The sequence below is a fragment of the Falco peregrinus genome, chromosome 3, assembly GCF_023634155.1.
Source record: "Falco peregrinus isolate bFalPer1 chromosome 3, bFalPer1.pri, whole genome shotgun sequence".
NCBI classification, from domain to species: Eukaryota; Metazoa; Chordata; class Aves; order Falconiformes; family Falconidae; genus Falco; species Falco peregrinus.
The window spans coordinates 110,796,132-110,819,752 of NC_073723.1; the positions used below are offsets into that span (position 1 = coordinate 110,796,132).

Below are 23,621 nucleotides of genomic sequence, written 5' to 3' on the forward strand. Positions count from 1 at the left end.
GTCGGCTTCGTCAAGGTCGTTTTTAATGAGCTCGTTTGCAAACTCAGTCTGGCAGTGGAGGCCAAGGCGGGAGGACCAGCCAGGGGGTGCTGAAAAAAAGCGGGGGGGATCCTGTCCCCCAAAACGTCCTCGGGATGGAGCACCCTGTCCCTGAGGGGGTGCGTGGGGAGAAGGAGGAGGAGAGGGTGCTGGTGTCGGAGCAGAGCTGGAGACCCTGCCCCAAAGCCCGGAGAAGGCTCCAAGGTGAGACCCCCACCCAAAGAGGGGGACTTTGGGGGTGGAGGGGTGGGTTTTTTTGGGGGGTCAGCACCCTGTTGCCCCCCCCCCCGCAGGGTGCCTGGAGCAGGTGAAACAGCAGCTTTTCCGTGTGGGGGAGGATTGGTATTTCCTCTTCGCGCTGGGGGTCCTCATGGCCACCATCAGCTTCATGATGGACCTCCTCGTCTCCAGGCTCTACAAGGGTAAAGGAGGGCCTCCCGTGGGGGGCTTCTCTCGGCGTTTGGGGGCTCATCAAGGAGGGGGGGTGGTCTTCTGGGATAGGGGCACATCCCTCCCGATGCTTCTTCTCCAGCCCACTGGTGGCTTTACCAAGAGGTCGGTGACATCTTGGTGCTCAAGTACCTCTCGTGGACCATGTACCCCATGGCGCTGGCAGCCTTCTCCACCGGCTTCTCCCAAAGCATCACCCCGCACTCGGGAGGTGAGCCACCTGCACCCCAACCCTCCCGCCTCCCCAAAACTCTCCCCCCAGTAGTGGGGGGGACCCCTAACAGGATCTCCCCCTTCCAGGCTCCGGCATCCCAGAGCTGAAGACCATCCTGACCGGGGTGGTGCTGGAGGACTACCTGGCCATCCAAAATTTCGGAGCCAAGGTGGTGGGGTTGACCTGCACCCTGGCGTGCGGCAGCACTGTTTTCCTCGGCAAAGTGGTGAGGGATCCCCCCATCCCAGTTCCCAGCATCGCTGGCAGTTTCAGTTGGCACCGGGGTGGGGGTGGGGGGGACGCTCAGCACTGTGTCCCCCCCACCTCACCACCCAGGGTCCCTTTGTCCACCTCTCCGCCATGGCCGCGGTGTATTTGGGGAAGATGCGGACCACGGTCACAAGGGAGTATGAGGTGGGGGTGCCACCTCCAGAAAACTGAGGGGCAGTTCCCCACCCAAAAATTGGGGGGGGGGGGGATTTTATTTTACACACACCCCCACCCCCACCCCAAAATTGGGGTTGCGGCTAACCACCCCCCACCCTGCAGGACAAGTTCAAGCAGAACGAGATGCTGGTGGCAGCGCAAGCCGTCGGGGTGGCCACGGTTTTCGGGGCACCCATCAGCGGTGAGGATCTCCCTCCATCCCACCCTGGGGACCCCCAAAGCCTCCCCTAAAGACACACCCTCCCCCCCCCGCCCCCCCCCCCCATTTTTCCAGGGGTCCTTTTCAGCATCGAGGTGATGTCCTCCCACTTCGCCGTGCGGGATTACTGGCGGGGCTTTTTCGCTGCGACCTGCGGTGCCTTCATGTTTCGCCTCCTCGCCGTCTTCAACAACGATCAAGGCAAGGCAGGGTGGGCAGGATGTGCCCCCTCTTCCCATTACCCCCCACCCCCGCAGCATTTTTGGGATGCTCCCCCCAAAACCATGCGCTCATTCCTCTACCCCCCTCCCAGAAACCATCACCGCTGTTTTTAAGAGCGACCTCAGGATTGATTTCCCCTTCGACCTCCTGGAGACCTTCTTTTTTGTGATTTTGGGGTAAGGGGGGCCCCTGCCTGTACCCTGCCTGTACCCTGCCTGTACCCTGCCTGTACCCTGCCTGCCCTCTCCTCCACAGGGCCGTCTGCGGGCTCCTGGGCTGTGCTTACCTCTTCTGCCAGCGCTGGCTGCTGGCGGCCGTCAGAGAGAACCGGCTCACGGCCAAGCTGCTGGCCACCGAGTCTGTACCGGGCGTCTGTCTGTCTGCGCCATGCGTCCTGCATGTCCGTGTGTCCGTGCCGTGCACCTTGTGTGTCCGTGTGTCCTACCACATGCACCTCGGGCATCTGCGTGTCCACCCTGGGAATCAACCCCTTGCACCCTGCGTGTCCGTGCATCCACCCCATGCACCGTGTGCGTGTCTGTGTGTCCACCCATGCACCCTGCGTGTCCGTGCATCCACCCCATGCACCGTGCGTGTGTCCCCGTGTCCACCCGTGCACCCTGCGTGTCCGTGCATCCACCCCATGCACCGTGCGTGTGTCCCCGTGTCCACCCATGCACCCTGCGTGTCCGTGCATCCACCCCATGCACCGTGCGTGTGTCCCTGTGTCCACCCATGCACCCTGCGTGTCCGTGCATCCACCCATGCACCGTGTGCGTGTCTGTGTGTCCACCCATGCACCCTGCGTGTCCATGCATCCACCCATGCACCGTGTGCATGTCCATGTGTCCACCCCATGCACCCTGTGTGTCTGTGCATCTGTGCCACACACTGTGCGCGTGTCCATGCATCCACCCCATGCACCCTGGGTGCCCACCCCATGCACCCTGGGTGTCCGCATGTCCCCCCACCCACGCACCCTGGGCATTCCCGTGTCCACCCCTGCACTCTGCCCATCCACCCCATACATCCCAGGTCCCCCCCATGCACCCCAGTCATCCACGGGTTCCCCCCCCCCCCCAGCCCATCTGTCCCTGCGCCCCCCAGCCCTACCTCTCCCCCCCCTCCAGCAAGCCCATCTACACAGTGCTGGTGGTGCTGCTCATCGCCTCCATCACCTTCCCGCCTGGGCTGGGGCAGCTGATGGCCTCCAGGGTGAGTGGGGGGCGGGGGGCTCCCGGGGGCACCCCGACACATCCCAGCGGGTGCTGAGGGTGGCCCTCGGTCTGTCCTCCCAGCTCACCATGAAGGAATATCTCACCTCCCTCTTTGACAACCTCACGTGGGGCACGCTGGCCCCCAACGCCTCCTCGGTAGCCAACCCCCACAGCGTGGACCCTTCAGGGCTCTGGCAGGAGTGGTGCCACCCCTCTGCCACCATCTTCGGCACCTTGGCTTTCTTCCTACTGATGAAGGTAGCCATACTCCCCCTCAGTCCCTATGTCCTGCCCCCCCCCAGATGGTGTCCTCATGAGGATGACCCCCCTGGCCTTGGCCGGGCTCTGCCCCCCCCCAGTTCTGGATGCTGATCCTGGCCACCACCCTGCCCCTGCCTGCTGGCTACTTCATGCCCATCTTCATCTACGGTGAGGCTGGGTGTCTGCAGGGCCTGAACCAAGGCGGGGTATGGGGGGAGGGGGATCCAGCCCTGAGGAGGGGTACAGGGGGAGAAACCAGCCCTTGGAGTGGGGGTACAGGGGTGTATCCAGCCCTGGAGGGGGGTACATCCAGCCTGGAGGGGGGTACAGGGGTTGTATCCATCCCTGGGGGGTGGGGGGGGCACAGCCAGCCCTGGGGGTGGGGGGTACAGGGGTGTAGCCAGCCCTGGTGGGGGGGCAGATCCAACCCTGAGGGTGGGGGTACAGGGGTTGTATCCAGCCCTGAGGGGTCTGCAGGAGGGCGGTCACCTCCAGCTGCACCACTTGGGAGGGGGGCGCTCCTGCGGTCTCCCACCTTCCCCCCTCCCCATTTTAGGAGCCGCCATCGGGCGCTTACTGGGGGAGGTGGTGGCCCTGCTCTTCCCCCAGGGCCTCCGTTCGGAGGGGGACCTGTGCCCCGTCATCCCTGGTGGCTACGCCCTGGCCGGTGAGTCAGTGGGGAAGGGGGGACACCCATGGGTGGGGGGCACCTGCTGCCCATACACTGACACCCCCCCATTCCGGTTCTCCACGACAGGTGCAGCCGCCTTTTCAGGCTCAGTGACCCACGCCATCTCCACGGCTTTACTGGTGTGCGAGGCCACCGGTCACCTGAGCCACGTCCTCCCCGTCATCCTGGCCGTGCTGGTGGCCAACGCCATCACCCAGAAACATCAACCATCCTTCTATGATGGCACCATCATTGTCAAGAAGCTGCCCTACCTACCCCGCATCCGCAGCCGGCACATGGCGTAAGCATCCCCCCACCCCAGACCATATTTTGGGATGATTTCCTGCAAAATGATGGAAATTTGGGGGGTTTATGGCTTACCAGTTCCTACAAAGTGGTGGTGGAGGAGTTCATGGAGCGCCGGGTGGTGACCTTGGTTAAGAGTGGTGGCTTCGAGGAGGTGCTGGTGGCCTTGGATGCCTCTGTTGATGCCGAATACCCCGTGGTGGAGAGCACAGGTGGGATGTGGAGTATGGGGGGGTGGTGTCACCATGGCTGGTGGAGGGACGTCACCAGGCTTGTCTTTGTCCGCCAGGGTCACCCATGCTGGTGGGCACTGTCAGCAGAGCCCAGCTGGTCACCTTTCTCCAGAGCCACAAGCATCCCCAGGCGCCCCCAGGGGAGAAGGTAAATAGGGGTGAGCACCCTGATGCACCCAAAAAAGCTATTTTTTTCACCCACAAATTAACATGTCACCTTCCCCAAGCTGGCCACTGCAGGGACGCTTGGGGACAACTGCACCATCGAGCCCATCATGCTCCAACTCTCACCATGGACCTCCCTGCACCAGGTTTGGGGACACACACACATCCTGATGGGGCTGGGAACCACCCCCTGCCCCCCAGTGCTGTGTCGCGGTGAGGGGACACAGCATGGCAGGGGTGGCTTTGTCCCCACGTGTCCCTGTTGTCACCTCCCCAAGGCCCATCACCTCTTTGAGCTGCTGAAGCTGCAGCGCATCTTTGTCACCCACTTCGGGGAGCTGGTGGGAGCCGTCAGCCGGGTGGAGGTGAGGCGGGGGACAAGGGGGGGGACAAGGGGGTGAGAATGGGGGACACAAGCCCCCGTCCCACCTTCTCTGTCCCCTTGCAGCTGCGGAGAGCGATCGAGGAGCTCGCCAACCCCAAGTGATGACTTTCGGGGATCACAAGGGACCCCTCCCCAGGGATGTTACCCACGGAAAGAGGGGGGGTCCTGGCCCCCCAGGTGGTGCAGGTCCCCCCCAGGGGAACCCAGGCATCTGGGTTGGGGCAGGGGCTGTTCTCCGGCAGAGTCTCCTCCTGTATTAAATACATCCTCAGTGCTTCCTCTTCTCCTTCCTCCTCCTCCCCTAGCACCACAGGGTTCATTTGTGGGGGGGTCACCCCCCCGTACCCTGCAGCAGTGCTCAAAACCCCCCAAAATCACCCCAAAACTGTGCCCAGCCCTAGGACATGCACTGAAGTGCCCCAGTCTGCGCAACACCCCCACCGTGGACCCCCCCCAATAATTTTCAGCACATAATTATCCTTAATTATTGCAATGAATAAGGGTGGCGAGTGTTTTGTGACCCCAAGATCCTGGGGAAACGAGGGGGTGCTGAGCCCTCCCCAGCTCTTTGGTGTCCCCCCCAACTGGGGTGCGGTGGTTTTTTTTTGGGGGGGGGGGGGGAATGGAGGGTGTGGCGGGCACTAACAAAGATGTAATTAAGTCTGCCAGGCTAATTAAGCACGGCGGGGCAGGTTGGGTGAGGCGGGCATGTCTGGGCCCAGCCAGAGGAGGTGAAGCAGGGACAGCACCAGAAAGACACCCCAAAAGCAGGGCGGGCGCTGGGATGGGTGCCAGGGTGGGGGCTGGGGTGGAGTGAGGCTGCTGGGAGCAGAGCTGGGCTGCAGCACCCATGTGCCCCACGGAGGATGCTCAGTGGGGTGAGGGGACCACAGGGAGGGGGGGCACAGCACCCATGGAGAGTGCCTGGTGGGATGAGGGTGCTCGTAGGGTGATGGGACCACAGCACCCATGTCCCTTGGGAAGGATGCTCAGTGGGGTACGGGGACCACAGCACCCATGGAGGGTGCCTGGTGGGGTGAGGGGACCATGGGGAGGGGGTCCACAGCACCCATGAAGGATGCTCAGTGGGACGAAGGTGCTCACAGGGTGATGGGATCACTTGGAAAGGATGCTCAGTGGGGTAGGGGTACCACAGCACCCATACTACCCATGGTGGGTGCTCAGCAGGGTGAGCGGACCATGGGGAGGGGTCCATGGCATCTACAGAAGGTGTTCAGTGGGGACCACAGCACCCATGACACTTGGGAAGGATGCTCAGTGGGGTACAGGGTCCACGGCACCCATGGAGGATGCCTGGTGGGGTGAGGGGACCACAGGGAGGGGGGTCCACAGCACCCATGGAGGATGCCCGGTGGGGTGAGGGTGCTCACAGCATGATGGGATCACTTGGGAAAGATGCTCAGTGGGGCATGGCGACCACAGCACCCATGGGTGATGCCCCCACCCCTGCCCATCACCCCACCCCTGCTCTCACGGTTTCACCGAAACCGAGCCAGGCATGGGGGGGGGGGGGGGCACCTCAAAGGCCCGGTGCCTCAGTTTCCCCATCATCCTTACCTGGCCCTGCCATAGGCAAACAGATAAGGCGCTGCCGCACCCCCAAATCCGGGGTGTCCCCCCCCCCGCTGCTGGACTTTGAGCCGGGACCGAGCCCAGCAAACTCACGACACGCATGGAGCATCCGCAGCCCGAACGCCCCAAAGCAGGTGAAACCCACCCAAACGGCAGCTTCCGCAGCAAGACGCTGGTCCCCCCTAACACCCCACCCCCTCCTTTTTGATGGTTTTGGGAAAATCAACCACCAGCAAACCTTTTTTCCGGCTTTTTTCCACCCCGTTCTTTGCAGGCCCCGGGCAGCCGGCCCTGCTGCCACCGGTGGGGGTTTGGCATGGGCGAGGGGCGGGTGGTAAAAAGGCCAAATTCCTCCTGGATTTCGCCCAGGAGAATCGGCCCCGGGTGGGAAATGCTCCTCGAGCTGACTACAACCCCTTAAACTCCTCTTAAACACCCTGATAACCCCTTAAAAAACCCTCTAACACCCCCCAAACCCCTTAAACCCCCCTTAAACCCCTTTAAAACCCCACCCTCAAACCCCCTTAAAAATGCTTTTAAAACCCCTTTAAAAAACTCCTTACAACACCTTAAAACCCCTAAACCCTCCCATAAATCCCCTTAAACCTCCCTTAAAAACAGAACCAACCTAAACCCTTAAAAACCCCTAAAACCCCCTTAAAAAATCCTGAAAAACCCTTAAAATCTGCCTTGAACCCCCTGAAAACCTTTGAAAATCCTTTAAACTCCTTAAGACCCCTAAAACCCCCTCCTCAAACCCCCTTCAAAAATTCTTAAAATCCCTCTGAACTTCTTAAAAACTCCTTTAAAATCCTTTAAAACCCCTTAAAAGACCCCTAAAATGAGGAAAAGCCCCCATCTCTCTGCCCCCCCAATTCCTGTGGTCCCAGTGAGCCAGTGGGAAATGACAGTATTTTAGAAAACAGAAAAACCACAATTTTATTTTAATCAAAACCCCACAAAAATCCCCCAAACCCCTGAAAATAAATGAAAAGGAGGGGGACGACGGGAATGGGGATCCGGGTTTTTTGTTGTTTTTTTTTTTTTTTTTTTAAAAAAAAAATCCCCCTTTTTGCTCTCAAAAATCTGACATGACCTTTGCTTCCTTGCAATAAATATATAAAAATAGAATAAATTAGGTTAAAAAACAAAAGGAAAAGGTAACACTGGCAGATCAGCGTTAAAGGGGGAGAAAAAAAAACAACCCACCCAAAAACCCGGTGGGAGAGGAATAAATAGGGAGAAAAAAGCAAAAATAAGCCAGTGTGGGGGCTGAGCCCTTGTTTTTTTTCTTGAAATGTAGAAAAAAAAGAGGAACCCCCCAAAACACCTCGCCCAGCCCCCAAAGAGCTTGAAATTTAATTTTTGGCATTTTTTTTTTTGGGGGGGGAGGGGGGAGGATGGGGGGTGACACCTGTTTCAATCCCCAACCCCGGGGATGATAATAATAATAATACTATAAAAAAACCAAAATAATAATAGAAATAATAAATAAACCCCTCGGGGAGGAGGAGGGGTGTGTGTGTCTTCATTTGGTTGCTTTCAAGTATTGGGGGGGGGGTTAAATGGGGACCCCCCCGGCCCCGAGCTGCTCCTGCAGCCCCAGCAGGCTGTAGGCGATGCGCTTCTGGTGCCCCGGCAGGCGCACCCCGATTTTCTTGATGTCGCTGGGGATAAGGGTGGGGGGAGGAAGCAAATAAATAATGATGGTTATTGGGGTGGGAAGAGCCGTGGGCGTGTCCCCCCCCGCCCCGTTTTGGGGCTCGTGTCCCCCCAACAGCCCCACTGCTGGGGACAGCTGGATGGACACGGCTCTGCATCTCTGGGCGGATCCTAGAGGGAACGGGTCCCTCGGGCCATCCGCGGGATGTGGATTCCTGTCCCTGGGTGGCAGCCAGAGGGGACAGCATGGGGACACACCACAGGGACACCACGGGGACACCATGGATGCAGTAGGGGGACACCATGGATCTAGAATGAGGATGTCATAGGGACACCACAGGGACACCATGGATCTAGTATGAGGATCCATAGGGACGCCATGGGGACACCATGGATGCAGTAGGGGGACACCATGGATCTAGTATGAGGATCCATAGGGACACCATGGATGCAGTAGGGGGACACCATGGATCTAGTATGAGGATCCATAGGGACACCATGGATGCAGTAGGGGGACACCATGGATCTAGTATGAGGATCCATAGGGACACCATGGATGCAGTAGGGGGACACCATGGATCTAGTATGAGGATCCATAGGGACACCATGGATGCAGTAGGGGGACACCATGGATCTAGTATGAGGATCCATAGGGACACCATGGATGCAGTAGGGGGACACCATGGATCTAGTATGAGGATCCATAGGGACACCATGGGGACACAGACACCACAGGGACACCATGGATCTAGTATGAGGATCCATAGGGACACCAAGGGGACACCACAGGGACACCATGGATGCAGCAGGGGGGACCATGGACCTAGTATGAGGATCCATGGGGACACCACACGGACACCATGGATGCAGTAGGGGGGACCATGGACCTAGTATGAGGATCCATAAGGACACCATGGGGACACCATGGATGCAGTAGGGGACACCATGGATCTAGTACGAGGATCCATGGGGATGGTATGGGGACACCATGGATGCGGTAGGGGGACACCATGGATCTAGTATGAGGATGCCATAGGGACACCATGGATATAGCATGAGGACACTGTGAGTATGGGATGGGGACACCTCAGAGACACTATGAGGACACCATGGGGACAGTACGAGGACACCAAGGACATAGTATGAGGATGCTATGGGGACAGTATGGGGACACCACAGGGACATCATGGGACAGTATGGGGATACCACGGGGATGTGGACTCACTCGCTGGTCATCTGCAGGACCTTCTCGATGGTGCTGTAGCCCGAGGCCATGAAGTGCTCCGTGTACTGGGGCATCCTAATGGACTCCAGCCACTCGGGGACGGAGCGGAAGGGGACTCCCTCTGAGCCACTGGTGCTGGGCAGGCGGATGGAGACCCTGGCGGGGCGGGAACGGGGGGTGCAGAAATGGTGCAGAAGTGGGAGGGTGCAAAAACAATGTGAAAATGGAAGGACACCAAAAAATAATGCAGAAGGGGGAAGATGCAAAAAAAAAAAAAAAATAATGGGGGGGTGCAGAAACGACAGGAGGGGGAAAATGATGCAAAAGTGGCAGGATGCAAAAATAATGCAGAAACAGAACGATGCAAAAAATTTATGCAGAAATGGAACGATGCAAAAATGATGCAGCAATGGAGAATGCAAAAATTAAAAAGCACAAATGCAAAAAAGCAACACCTAAATGTCAAGATGCAGAAATGCACCAAGCAATGCCCCAATGCCAAGATGCAAAAAGGCAACAGCTCAATGCAAAACGGAATGCTGGAAAGCAAAAGTATAACGCAAACAGTGCAAAAAAAGTGAGAGGTGATGCGAAAGTGCCCAGATGTAAAAAAGAAGGCAGAAAGGTGAAGATGCGAAGAGTAATGGAAAAAGTGGAAATGCAAAAAATGAGGCAAGAACACTAAAAAAGCAAGAAACAATGCAAAAATGCCAAAGGGGAAAAAAAAGCGAAAATGCACAGATGCAAAAAAGCAGAAAAAAACCACAATGAAAAGCTGCAAAATCAATTAAAAAGAGCAAAGGTCTAGAAAAGAATGCAGGAATATAAAACTACAAAATAAAAAAATTACAAAGCACAGATGCAAAGAAACGCGCCACCATGCAGAGATGCAAGACCCAATGCAAGAATGCAAAACCAGTGCAAAAATGCCGAGACCCAAAAAGGAGTGCAGGAATGCCACGATGCAAAAGAGCACGCAGGAATGCAAAGTTGCAAAAAGCAATGCAGAAACGCAGAGCTAGAAAAAGCGACGCAAGAATGCAGAGGTGCAAAAAGCGACGCAAGAATGCAGAGGTGCAAAAAGCGACGCAAGAATGCAGAGGTGCAAAAAGCGACGCAAGAATGCAGAGGTGCAAAACCCAAACACAAAAATGCGGAGATGCACAGAGCAACGCAAGAACGCCAAGATGCAGAACCCAGTGCAAGAGTGCAAACCTGCAAAAAGCAATGTGAAACCCCCCTGCAGCGCTCCAAAACCTGCCAAGGCGCACAGGAGCATGCAAGGGTGCGACAGTGCAACCTGCACCCCCCTTTCCTCCCCCCTCTTCGCCCCCCCTCCTCGCCCCGGGCCAGCTCTCGGTGCTCACCGGGGGTCGAAGTCTGCCAGCGCCTTAAGGGAGTCGGGGGCGCGGATGAGCTTGTCGAGGATGCTGACGATATCGGCAAACCTGGGGCGCCGGCTGCGCTCCTGCTGCCAGCACTGCATCATCAGCTGGTAGATGGCAGAGGGACAATCCAGGGGCGCCGGCAGGCGGAAGCCCTCGTTGATGGCCTTCATCACCTACCAGGAGAAGGAGGTTGAGTGGTGCGTCCCCTCCCAAAAAGCTGGCTGTTTAACAAGCCCCCCCCTCGCCAAAATCAGTGTTGGAGGAGGGGGGTGCTCACCTCGTGGTTTGAGAGCTCCCAGTATGGGCGCTCGCCGTAGGACATCACCTCCCACATGACGATGCCGTAGCTCCAGACGTCGCTGGCAGAGGTGAACTTGCGGTAGGAGATGGCTTCGGGCGCCGTCCAGCGGATGGGGATCTTCCCCCCCTACGGCAACGTCGGGGTCAACCCTGCACCCCCCAACCCCCCCCTACCGCGGCCAAGCCAGCCCAGCCCTTGGTGGCACTTACGCTGGTGGTGTAGGTGGCTTCGGGGTCGTCTTCCAACACCCGTGAAAGCCCAAAATCGGACACTTTGCACACCAGGTTGCTGTTCACCAAGATATTCCGGGCGGCCAGATCCCGGTGGACATAATTCATGTTGGCCAAGTACTTCATGCCGGCGGCGATGCCCCGCAACATCCCCACCAGCTGGATGACACCGAATTCCCCCTGTTTTTCCTGGGGAAAGGGGAGAATCCAGCCTCAAATCCACCTCTCATCCCACCTCCCGCGATGAGTTTTGGTGGTTCCACCACCCGGTAATCTTTGCCCGGAGGGGATGTTGCCACCACGCTTCACCTACCCGCAGGAATTTATCCAGCGCGCCGTTCTCCATGTACTCCGTGATGATCATGAAGGGTTTGTCTGTATGAAATCATAATAAAGAAAAAGACTCAAAATGGGTAAAACCCCTCCCCCAAATCCCCCCCCCCCCCCAAAACCCAACCCCTCCAAAACAAAAACCCCCAAAACACCCAACCCCCTCCAAAATCCCCAACTCCCCCCAAAAAACCAGCCCTGCCCCCAAAAACTAAAAAAACCCCACCCCCCAACTCCCCAAAAGCTCAACCCCAAAACTTCTGAACCCCCCCACAGCCCCCAAAATCCCACAAGCACCCCCAAAAAACCTCACACCTCCCCCAAGAAAACCCTAAAACCCCCACCCCCCAACAAAACAAACACCCCCTCAAAATAGAAACCCACAAACCCCCAAGTGTCCGCCCCCCAAAAGCACAATGCCCCCCCAGAAAAGCCTCCAAAACCCCCAACCCCCTGAAAACCTTGTTGCTCAAAACACCATATTTTTATATAGTGGTTTTTGGGGTGTTTTCAAGGGAAACTTGGGAGGGGGGGGTTGGGGGACACACACGAGACTCACACTTGGAGACGACCCCTTCCAGGCGGATGATGTTGTGGTGGCAGAACTGGCCCATGATGGTCGCTTCGCTCAAGAAGTCCACCCGTTGCTTCTCCGTGTAGCCCACCTTCAAGGTCTTGATGGCCACCGGCACCTCCTTCTTACCACGCTTCAGGGTGCCCTTGTAGACCTCCCCAAATTCACCTGCTCGGAGGGAGGGGGGACGTTTAACCCCCCCCATCCTGGTTCAACTTTAGGGTGTCTTTGGGGTGACAAAGCCACCCAAGGACCTACCAGCGCCGATGACCTTCTGGCGGGTGATGGAAGATGGAGGGATCTCGGTGGTGAACTTGAGCATGGCTTGGTTGGGGTCTTCGTAGGTGTGTGGGTCAACGTAGGTCTTGAGGGGCTTCAGCTGGTCTGCGGGGTGATGGGGGGGGGGGGTCAGAACCCATGTCACCCCCCACCCATCCCTGTTGACCCCACTGTCCCATTGCTCACCTGACTTGGAGAAGTAGACATCCTCGGCAGACTGGCGTGGCCGTGACCTCCTCCTCCTGCAAAAAAGCAGCATTTTGCCCCCCAAAATTACCCCTCGCTCATCCTTGTGGTGGAAAAAATGGTATTTTGGGGTTTCTTTGGGGAGGGTTGGGGTTTTTTTATCACTTTACCGCCGGAGGATGTAGAGAATGGCCAAGAGGAGGACTACAAAGATGACACCAGCGACGGAGCCGCTGATGACAGCGGTGGATGCCATGGCCTCGGTGCCTGCAGGGACAGTTTGGGGGGGAGTTGGGGTGAACCATGCACACCCTGGACCCTGCACCCCACAATCCTGCCCCCCCCCCCGCCCCGAGATCCTCACCCTCGGGCAGGGTCTCGAACTCGTGCTGGGGGCTGTAGGCACCGTGGCCGTCCGGGGTGAGCGCCTGGACCCGCACCACGTAGGCGGTGGCAGGGGACAACTTGGGGAGGGTGACGGAGGTGCCCTCGCAGCGCAGCACTGAGTAGCTGTTCTCATCCACCTGGGGACACAGGGGACGGGGGTGACAGGGGTGGAGGTGACGCAGATGGATGGGGTGAGGATGGAGGTGACAGGGATGGAATGGTGACAGGGATGGAATGGTGACATGGATGGAATGGTGACACGGATGGAGAGGTGACACGGATGGAGAGGTGACATGGATGGAGAGGTGACACAGGTGTGGGTAAGGATGGAGGTGACACGGATGGGGGTAAGGATGGAGGTGACACGGATATGGGTAAGGATGGAGGTGACATGGACAGAGGGGACACACAAGGATGGGGATGATGGATTTAGGGGTGGTGGGCTGAAGCTGAGACACAGGACAGACCTTCTTGCTGTAGGTGACCTCGTACTTCCAGACCCTACTCTGCTGCCGCGGTGGCACCGTCCAGGAGAGGACCAAGCTGGTGGCCGTCCGTCCATCCAGGCTCACCGATGTCACCCGAGGTGGCTCTGCCGTGGGGACAGTGACATCAGGGAGGTGTCCCCACGATGGAGGGAAGATGTGGGAGATGCTGGTGGCCCCTTACCCGTCTGGTTGACGCTGATGGTGGTGGTGGCTACACTACGGTGGTGGCTGTAGGGTGACACGCCATTCTGGGCTTCGACGGTGAAGGTGTAGTTGACATGTGGCTCCAGGTCGGTGACGGTGACCCCCGTCCCCGTCAACCCCCGGGGGGGCTGTGAATAGCGGAGCCCCCCGTCGCAGGGACGGCACTCCCCGCTCTCCGGCCAGCACTGCTCACAGGTGACGCTGTAGGTGACATCCCTACGGCCGCCGGGGTCAGCAGGGGGGGACCAACGCAGCTGCACCGTGGCCCCCAGCCCCACAGCTGTGACACCTTGGGGGGGCGAGGGGGGACCTGGGAGGGGGGACAGAGAGCAGGGAGGGGAGGTCAGGGGGAGGGATGGCCACACCGTGCCTCAGTTTCCCCCCACTCCCCCCAAAAAAAAAGGTCACTTACGGGTGCAGGGGTCGGCGGGGGGGGTCGGTGGGGGCGCGGAAGAAGCCGTCCTGGCAGGGGGCAGGTGGCGGCGGCAGCAGGGGAGGGCAGGGTGTGGGGCGGGCAGGGCTGGCAGCCCTCGGGGGACACGGTGGCCTTGAAGGAGCCGGGGGGGCAAGCTGGGAGGGGAGACACACACAGTGACACCGGTGAGACCCCCAAGTCCCCCTCCCCACTCACAGCATCCTCACCCAGACGGGTTTTGGGGTGCATCACCCTCCCAAGCACGCAGAGTGGGGATTTTAGGGTATTTCACCTTATTTTGTAGCTTCTTTATTATTGGGACCCCCCCCAGCCCACTCCCCTCCCGGCTGAGCCCTGCTGCACTCGCTGCACTAGTGATGCTCTGGGGCGAGGATCCAGGATGAGGAATTTTGGGGCCAACAGCCCATTTCTCCAACCCAAATTGGGGATTTTAGGGTATTTCACCTTATTTTTGCAGCTTCTATTATTACTGGGACCCCCCCAGCCCACCCCCCTCCCGGCTGAGCCCTGCTGCACTCGCTGCACTAGTGATGCTCCAGGTCAAGGATCCAGGACGGGGAATTTTGGGGCCAACAGCCCATTTTTCTGACCCAGAGTGGGGATTTTAGGGTATTTTACCTTATTTTAGCAGCTTCTATTATTATTGGGACCCCCCCAGCCCACTCCCCTCCCGGCTGAGCCCTGCTGCACTCGCTGCACTAATGATGCTCTGGGGCGAGGATCCAGGATGGGGAATTTTGGGGCCAACAGCCCATTTTTCCGACCCAGAGTGGGGATTTTAGGGTATTTCACCTTATTTTTGCAGCTTCTTTACTACTGGGACCCCCCCAGCCCACTCCCCTCCTGGCTGAGCCCTGCCACGCTCACTGCACTAGTGATGCTCCAGGTCGAGGATCCAGGATAGGGAATTTTGGGGCCAACAGCCCATTTTTCCGACCCAGAGTGGGGATTTTAGGGTATTTCACCTTATTTTTGCAGCTTCTATTATTACTGGGACCCCCCCCCCCCGCCCACCCCCCTCCTGGCTGAGCCCTGCTGCACTCGCTGCACTAGTGATGTTCCGGGTTGAGGATGCAGGATGGGGAATTTTGGGACCAACAGCCCATTTCTCTGCCCCCCCCTCGCCTTCTACCCCCTGGCACGCATCGAGCCAGTACATCCCCCCCCCCCTCCATGGCTCCTCAGCCCCTCCATCCCACTTCACCTTACCTTGGCAAGTCTCTCCCGCTTTCTCATAGCCAGCGCGGCACAGGCACTCCCCGATGGGCACCAGCCACTCGCCGTCAGCGTTGCAGTGCAGCGCAGGCGCCTGCTCAGCCACCGCCTCCTCCACGCACCTTCCCCGCACCTCGGCCAAGGTCTGCGAGTCGACACCGGCCACCGTCTCGGGGAAGCGAGCCATCCCCCGTAAAACAGCCGGGCACCTCTTGTAATAAATCCGAACGGAAAGCAACGCCACGCACGCTCCCAAATCCTGGAAAGCCAAGTAGAAACCTTTCCGACGGAGAGGTCCCACCGATCGGACCTCAACGTTGAGTTTAACATTCCGGGAAGCAAAATCATCCTGGACGGTGATTTCATCCGGCGCGATGGTGTCGATCTTCTTGAACTGTCTCTTCTGGAAGTTGGTGCCGTAATCCACGTCGGATTCGGCATAGTAGAGGTTGAAGGTCTCCTTGCAGGAGCCGCCGCCAGCGGTGGGGAAGCTGTTGCAGTCGCGGACGGTGAATTGGAGTTCGATGAAGATGCGTTGGGCCACACCGCGGTAGATCCAGTTGGTGCGGAGCCAGTTCTCCTGCTCGCCCTCCAGCACGTTGCACACCGAGTAGATGTAGATCAAGGAGTCGTTCAGCACGTTCTGCAGCAGGTCCCACTGCCCCCCGAGAGAGAAACGGGTGCTGGGGGGGGGGGAAACTGAGGCAGGGGGGCGGTGCTCCTGGTCCCCGTGGATGTCCCTGTCACCGTGGAGGTCCCCAAGCCCATCCCAGTGGAGGTTCCCATCCCAGTGAATGTCCCCAACCCTGTGGATGTCCCCATGGATGTGCCTGTCCCCATCTACATGGATATCCCCAACCCAATCCCCATGGATGTCCCTGTCCCCATGGAGGTCCCCAACCCTGTGGATGTCCCCATGCCCGTCCCCATCCACGTGGACATCCCCAACCCAATCCCCATGGAGGTCTCCATTGCCATGGATGTCCCCCTCTCCATTTCCATCTCTGGGTGATCCCCTCCCCATGGATGTTCCTGTCCCCATGGAGGTCCTCAACCCTGTGGATGTCACCATGTCCATCTCTACAGGTGTCCCCATCCCAATATATGTCCCCAACCCAATGGATGCCCCCATCCTCACGAGTGGCCCCATCCCCACGGAGGTCCCTGTCCCTATGGGGGTCCCCATCTCCATCCCTATCCCCATGGAGGTCTCCATCCCCATGGATGTCCTTGTCCCCATGGAAGTCCCAGTGCCCAGCGTGGGCTCTCGGGGTGGTGCTGGACGCCGGGTCCCCCAGTGCTCACCCCTTTGCCGTAGGGCTGGGTCAGCCAGCCCAGCTCCCCCTGTGCCTTGGCGAAGTCCAGCAGGACCACTGCGGGGAGAGGAGAGGGGCTTTAGCGGGGTAAGAGATGCCACCAGGACCCACGGGTGGCCCCAGGACCTGCAGGTGCCACCAATGCACCCCTGGGACCCATGGATGTCCCCCAGGTACAATGTATATATCCCTGGGACCCACAAATGCCACTGCAAGCTATGTGTATGTCCCTGGGACCCACAGATGCCTCTGGGACCCATGGGTGTCCCCCAGGATCCATGTATATACCCCTGGGACCCACAAATGCCATTGCAACCCATGGGATGTCCCTGGGACCCACAGATGCATCCAGGACCCATGGATGTCCCCAGGACCCACGGATGCACCCAGTCCCCGTAGATGTCCTAGGACCTGCAAACACTCCCGGGAGCCCCAGATACCTCCAGGACCCCTGTTCCCAATGGATTCGCCTGGGAACCCCCCCAGAAGACCCCCAGGGCTTCCCCCAAAAGAGGGGAACCCGCGCAGAGCTCTGCAGGGCGCGAGGGCAGGCAGACCTGCCGGGACATGCCGGCTGCCCGTGAGGGCGGTGGCTGGATCCAGCGCCTGGGAGAGGAAGAGGAGGCCGGGAGGGAAGTGCTGACGGGTGCCCCCCCCCCTTGGTGAATCACCCCCCAGGAATGTGCCCGGACGCCTGGGTTCACAGGATGGGTCCCAGTGGGGTGGGGGAGTTTCGAGGATGGATGCCCCCCCGCCAACCTCCTTGGCTGAGAACGGGCGAGCTCGTGACATGCCCCAAGAGGGTAAAGTCTAGGGAGGGGAACCCCAAGAACCTGCTTGGGGGACACACACGCATGTGGCTCTGTCATCCCCCCCACCGTGCCCGGGTCAGGAAGGATGCTGGGGCGGATATCCCGGCTTTCCTGCAGCTGGAAATCCCCCCCGAGCCTCCGGAGAGCGGAAAGCCGGCGGGGGGCTGGCGCGTGAGCCGAGCTGGTGGGGTGTCCCCCCCCGGGCATGGCGGGGGCGAGTCAGGGGACAGACCCGGGGCTGCGGCTGTTGAGTCAAGGGGTGCAGCACCCAAGGGCGCACCCATGCCCAGGGCCACTGGTGCTGTCAGCACCTCCGGTGCCATCACCATCGGCATCTGAACCCCCATCCCCGGTGCCACCTCCACCCACCCTGCCATTGCCATCGGCATCACCATCTCCACTGCCACCAGCAGCATGGCCGTGGCCATCACCGCGGCTTCGTCACCTCCAGCGCCACCGTCACCCTGGCCATCACCACGGCCATCACCACCACCTCCACCCCAACCTGCAGCCCCGCCACTGTCCCTGCCACCACCTGCAGCCCCTGCACCATTGTCACTGTCCCCACCTGCACTGTCCCTGCTGGTGCCACCACCACCACCACCGCACCCCACACCTGCATCCCCGTCCCATCCCCAGCCACATCCTTATCCCTGTCCCCAACTGCATTTTCCAGCCCATCGCCATCCTGTCCCTATCCCATCCCAATCCTGTCCCCATCCTCATCTCAATCCCAATCTCATCCCAAATCCAATCCCAGTCCCATCCCCATCCCAGTCTTACTCTGAATCCCAATCCCAAAATGAATCCAAATCCCACCCCCTCCTACTCCCATCCCGTCCCCATCCTAATCCTGTCCCATTCCCTCGTCCCCCTCCCCACCCTCAGGGACCCCCCAAACCTCAGACCAAGTGGCACAAGGATCCAGTCAGGGCGCCCAGCACCCCCCAGCTGCCCCATCCCACCGGATTTTGCCCTGCCCAAGCAATGGGAAGAACCCCCCCCTCCCCAATCCCGCTACTCTCCCAACACTTCCCCCTTTTTTGCAGTTTTCGACCCAAGAATCCGCCACGGATCCCTCCCGGGAATTGGCACCTCGGGAACGTGCCCCAACTCCTGCAGGTCGGGTGAGGGTCCCCACCTCCACCTTCCCCCCAGCACTTAAAAAAAATCCTCATTTTAGTTTTTTTTACCCCATTTTTATTTTTTAGGAAGGTATTTTCCATCCCAAATCCCCCCGCCAGCCTCCAATTTATTTACAGTCGGGGCTGGATCCTTCCTTTTTTCCCTCGAAAGCAACAGATTAAACCCTTTGGACAGAATTTTTAGCAACCTTTTTTTTTTTTTAATTAAATGTATATATTAAAAAAGTGACTTTCCCCCTTTTTTTTCCCCCCGATCCCTCCAAAGTGAGCTCAGAACCCAGCCGGGGAAGGCTGCGAGGTGGAGGCCAGGACGCCGCTTGTTTTTCCCAGCTTTTTGGGGTTTTCCTGACATTGTTTCCCAGCTCGGGGCCGGATCCTGCCCGGCCCAGCGCCGGCTGCGGCACACGCTCCGCTCAGGGGAAATTTCCCCCTTTTTGGTGGTTTATTCCCTTTAAACCCCCCCAGCCCCAACGCCACTTTTCGGGGGGAACCAGCTGGACCCGGTCGGACGCTCCACATGGGAAAAGTTGCCCAAAACTTTCGGTTTTCCCCCCCATTTTATTTATTTTCCCAGCTCCCCCTTTTCTCCCTCCCTCCCTCCTCTTTTAGCTTTCTCCCCCCCCCTTTTCTAACTTTCCACAGTTTTAAAACTTTCTTCCCTCTTTCTTTTTTCCCTCTTTCTTAAATTTTTTCCTCTTTCTTAACTTTTTTCCCCTCTTTCTTAACTCTTTAACTCCCCCCGCACCCCGTAGCTCGCCGCACCCATGGGTGCCCCTTTTTTTTGGGGGGGGGGCACCCCCCCATCATCCTTTATTTTGAGGGATCCCCAGCCCCCCCAACCTCTCAGCCCCCCCCGCACCCCAATAAGCGGGTTTTGGGGTGTCCCCCCCCCAAGCGCGGAGCTCACCTTCTTCGGCTGCCAGGGGGGTGACGGCGGTGAGGAAGAGGAGGGTGAAGGCTGGGGGGGTGCCAGCCATGGCGGGGGGCTTGGGGGGCCGGGGTGCACCCCACAACCGGCGGCACAACCAGCGCTGTGGGGCGTGTGGGGCTGAGCACCCCGCTCCTGTTCATTCATGTCCCTGTGATGTCACCCGGCCACGCCCGCTCTTAAAGGGACAGGAGCCGCTCCCAGTACACACCAGTATGGGACTGGGGGGGGGGGGGGGGGGGGGGGGGGGGGGGGCGGGGCCGAGCCTGAGGATCGGGAGTGGGCTAGCTGGGGGTGGGACCCCCCACGGGGCTGCACGCGCAGGGTGGGGTGGGTGGGTGGGTGTGGGGTGTCCGGATCGGTCCCGTACCACCGTGTCCCACCTCCTCAGCTCCGGTCATCAGGGGGTTAAAGCCCCCCCCGCCAGCCCCCTCCCCTTTCATTCATGAAGCGGCGTGGGAAGGGACGGGGGGGGTCGGCAGCCAATGGCAGCAGGGGGCGGCGCCATGGGGCTACTACCGGCCACGCCCCCCACCCACCAGTTAAGATACCGGGGGGCGTAACTGGGGGGAGGTGGTGGTGTAACTGGGGGGAGGGTAACTGGCTCGCCAGCCCTCCGCCAGCCCCACCCCCCCAGCCCCGGTCCTCCGGGATGGGGGTCCCGGGGGGCTGGTTTGGGGGGGCTGCCGGCCCCCCCACCCCTGCCCCGGCATCCGCTGGGCCGGAAAAAGGCCGGACCAGAAATCGGCTTTTTCCGGCCTAAAAATAATGTGGTTTTTCCGCTGCGCCGGGCGCGGGCCGGGGCGGCTGGATCGGGCCCCAGCACCCCCAATCCCCCAACACCCCCATCCCAGCACCCCAAATCTGCATGATACTGCAGCACCCCAGCACCCCAAATCCCGCAGCACCCATAGCACCCCATCCTCAGCACCCACAGCACCCCAAATTCCCAGCACCCCGCACCCTGCAGCATCCGAAGCACCTCAAATCCTGCAGCACTCCAAATCCCACAGCACCCAAAGCACCCCAAAACCTGCAGCACCCAAAGCATCCCAAATCCCCAAAGCACCCCACATCCCGCAGCACCCACGGCACCCCAAATTCCAAGCACCCCAAATCCTGCAGCACCCACGGCACCCCAAATCCTGCAGCACCCCACATCCCGCAGCACCCACGGCACCCCAAATTCCAAGCACCCCAAATCCTGCAGCACCCCACATCCCACAGCACCCAAAGTACCCCCAAATCCTGCAGCACCCACGGCACCCCGAATTCCAAGCACCCCAAATCCTGCAGCACCCAAGGCACCCCAAATTCCAAGCACCACAAATCCTGCAGCACCCCACATCCCACAGCACCCCACATCCCACAGCACCCAAAGTACCCCAAATCCTGCAGCACCCACAGCACCCCAAGTTCCCAGCACCCCAAATCGTGCAGCACCCAAAGCACCCCAAATTCCAAGCACCATAAATCCCAAAGCACCCACAGCACCCCACATCCCACAGCACCCCAAATCCCACGATCCCCTTGCACCCAAATCAGACAAGTCAGGGCACTCAGGCATCTCTTGGGGGAAAAAGATGGATTTGGGTCAAAAAGCACCTTCCCCACCCCCCACCCCCCGGGGGTTCAGGCCGGGGGGGTCCCCTCATCCTCCAGGGCGACACCAGCAGCGATCTGGTCCCGCCGCCAGAGCCTCTCAACCAGGGCGTCGAGGAGGGGGGGCGACCCGGGCCAGCCCCCCACCCGCCCCCCCGAGCCCCGGCCCGCTGCCCGCCCGCAGCACCGGCAGCCCCCAGGTCCCCTCGAAGGCCACCACATCCCCCTCTGTCACATCTGCCTGCGGGGACAGGTCGAATCTGGGTCACGGGGGGGGGGGGGACACGGTCAAGGTAAACACCAAAAAACCAAATCTCCCCCCAGCCCCCCCCTCCCCCAAATAAGTGGGGGGCACCAAGGCATCGGTGTCACGAAGCGTGCATGGTCTCAGCCTGCCAAGGTGCTGAGCGCTGTGAGATGTGGGGGTGCAAACCCCCTTATTGTGGGGGACACACACTGTCAAGGGGGACACCAACACCCAGACCCCCCCCCGGGGGGGGGGTACAAACCCCCTTACAACTCGGGGGGTGCAGTTGACCCATCGGTGTCACGATGCGCGCGCGCGTTCTCAGCCCGCCGAGATGCCAAGCGGTGGGAACTATAAGGGTGCAAACCCACTTCTGGGGGGGGATGTGGACCCCCCAGGGACACCCCCGCCCCCCGAAGGATACTTGGTGCCGACGACCACCTTAACGAGGTTTTCTTCGTCAGGGCCGATGACCCGGCTCATGAGGGCTGGCAGCTCCTCGAAGGACGAGCGGTCGGTGAAGGAGAAGAGGAAGAGGATGGCGTCCGCCTCCTCCTTACAAGCCTGGGGAGGGGGAGACGCCACCATCATTGGGGGGGGGGGTGGGGTGTCCTCTGTGTGTGTGTGTCCCATGCCCCCCCCCCTCACCGGCAGCAGATGCTCGAATTTTCTCAGCGCTCCGTCTCCGCAATCCCAAAAATGCAGCTGGAAGATGACGGGGCGGCCGCTGGCGCGTGGCTTGGCGGGCCAGTGCACCGTGGTGGCCTCAATGCCTGGGGGGGGGACACACACACCACACACACTGTCACCCCCAGGGGACATGCGGGAGGGGGGGCTGTGTGTCCCCCCAAGACGTACCCAGGGTCTCATGGTGGGTGGGGGGCACGGGGGTCCCCGCCAGCACGGCCACCAAGGCCGTCTTGCCCACGCCGCTCTTGCCGGAGACGAAGAGTTTGTAGGTGACAGTGGGGGCGGCCAAGGGGGGGGGGCAGCACCGGGCGCTCCAGCAGACCTGGGGAGAAAGGGGGGTATGAGGGGTTTGGGGGGGGGCTGGCACCCCAATTTGGTGAGGGGGGAGGCGAGGGGGGTGCTCACCGAACACTCTCCGCCGGTTCTTGTGGAGGATGGAGTCCCGGTAAGGGCGGCCGGCGGGGGAGAGGAGCCAGCCGGGCTCCAGCACCGGGCCCCCCCGCTCCGCCATGAGCCCCCCGACAGCGGGCCTACGGGGGGGGGGGTCCTGCCCCATGGGGTCACTGCGGCCCGCAGCGGGGGGAGCCCCTTAAGACCCTCCCCCCCCCCGGGCTGCACGCACCCTCCAGGGTTCCAGCATCCCATCACAGGGTCCCTGCCCCACCATGGGGTCCCTGCCTCACCCCCTCCAGGGTCTCAGCACCTCCCCATGGGGTCCCTGCCCCGCCATGGGGGTCCTTTACCCCCCCGGTTCAGGGTTCCAGCACCCCCCATGGGGTCCCTAATCCCCCCCCCCCAGGTTCTCAGCACCCCCCTATGGGGTCCTCTGACTCACCATGGGGGTCCTTTATCCCCTCCCCCCCCAGGGTCCCAACGCCTCCCATGGGGTCCATTACCCCCCCAGGGTCTCAGCCCCCCCCACGGGGTCCTTTGACACCCCCCAGGGTCTCTGCACCCCTCCACAGCACTCCGTGCCCCCCCCCCCCAGAGTCCCCGCACCTCTCTATAGGGTCGCTGACCCCCCCCAGGGTCTCTGCATCCCCCCCCAGGCTCCCTGTGTCCCCCCTCGGCACCCCTACACCCCCCACGGGCCCCCTGTACCCCCCCATGTAGGTCCCTGCACGCAGCCCCGGGTCCCCCCCCCGCGGCCCCTTTAAGGCTCGGCCCCGCCGCCCCACCTGCGGCCGCTTCCGCCCCGGGGTGACGTCACCGCGCCGGGCGTGGCCTCGCGGCGCCCCCGCCCCTTTGCTGCGGCGCATGCGCGAGAGGTGGCCCGGGGAGGGGGGTCCCTATAGCCGGGGGGATCCCCGGCCCCACACTACCCTATGGGGTCGGGACCCCCCCCCGCCTGCCCGCCCGCAGCTGTGCCCAGCGCTGCTCTGTACGGGGCCGCCGATCCAGCCTACGCACGGGCTCGGGGGTCCCCAGTTACCAGCCCCACAGGCTATGGGGTCCCCCATCTCCAGCCCTGCCAGGATTTGGGGTCCCTGCTCCCAGTTACCAGCCCCACAGGCTTTGGGGTCCCTCATCTCCAGCCCTGCCAGGATTTGGGGTCCCCAGTTTCCAGCACTACCC

At 60.5% G+C, this 23,621-nt stretch overlaps 3 protein-coding genes across 3 annotated transcripts; 1 reads left to right on the forward strand and 2 right to left on the reverse strand.

Annotated features, from left to right (window-relative positions):
- Positions 1-32: 32 nt before the first annotated feature.
- On the forward strand, positions 33-5,287 carry LOC101919175 (chloride channel protein ClC-Kb). The gene is made up of 19 exons (XM_055799005.1): positions 33-243; positions 333-461; positions 572-700; positions 790-929; positions 1,040-1,117; positions 1,253-1,331; positions 1,425-1,550; positions 1,663-1,747; positions 1,827-1,928; positions 2,702-2,786; positions 2,870-3,046; positions 3,148-3,217; positions 3,606-3,716; positions 3,807-4,020; positions 4,104-4,237; positions 4,315-4,406; positions 4,486-4,569; positions 4,702-4,788; positions 4,872-5,287. The coding sequence occupies exons 1-19, from the start codon at positions 135-137 to the stop codon at positions 4,908-4,910; spliced, it is 2,070 nt and encodes a 689-aa protein (XP_055654980.1). The 5' UTR covers positions 33-134; the 3' UTR covers positions 4,911-5,287.
- Positions 5,288-7,322: 2,035 nt separating this feature from the next.
- On the reverse strand, positions 7,323-19,723 carry EPHA2 (EPH receptor A2). The gene is given in 19 exon segments (XM_055800556.1): positions 7,323-8,068; positions 9,289-9,444; positions 10,656-10,849; positions 10,954-11,103; positions 11,187-11,396; positions 11,521-11,582; positions 12,097-12,279; positions 12,370-12,495; positions 12,577-12,632; positions 12,747-12,843; positions 12,941-13,100; positions 13,431-13,555; positions 13,633-13,965; positions 14,068-14,089; positions 14,091-14,126; positions 14,128-14,225; positions 15,301-15,964; positions 16,612-16,679; positions 19,487-19,723. Coding segments are annotated over 19 exon segments (2,916 nt in total). The 5' UTR covers positions 19,557-19,723; the 3' UTR covers positions 7,323-7,962.
- A 1,334-nt stretch (positions 19,724-21,057) lies between these two features.
- On the reverse strand, positions 21,058-23,306 carry CPLANE2 (ciliogenesis and planar polarity effector complex subunit 2). Its single transcript, XM_055800945.1, is given in 8 exon segments — positions 21,058-21,232; positions 21,234-21,369; positions 21,781-21,920; positions 22,005-22,129; positions 22,215-22,344; positions 22,346-22,368; positions 22,452-22,576; positions 23,225-23,306. Coding segments are annotated over 7 exon segments (753 nt in total). The 5' UTR covers positions 22,558-22,576; positions 23,225-23,306; the 3' UTR covers positions 21,058-21,139.
- Positions 23,307-23,621: the final 315 nt, after the last annotated feature.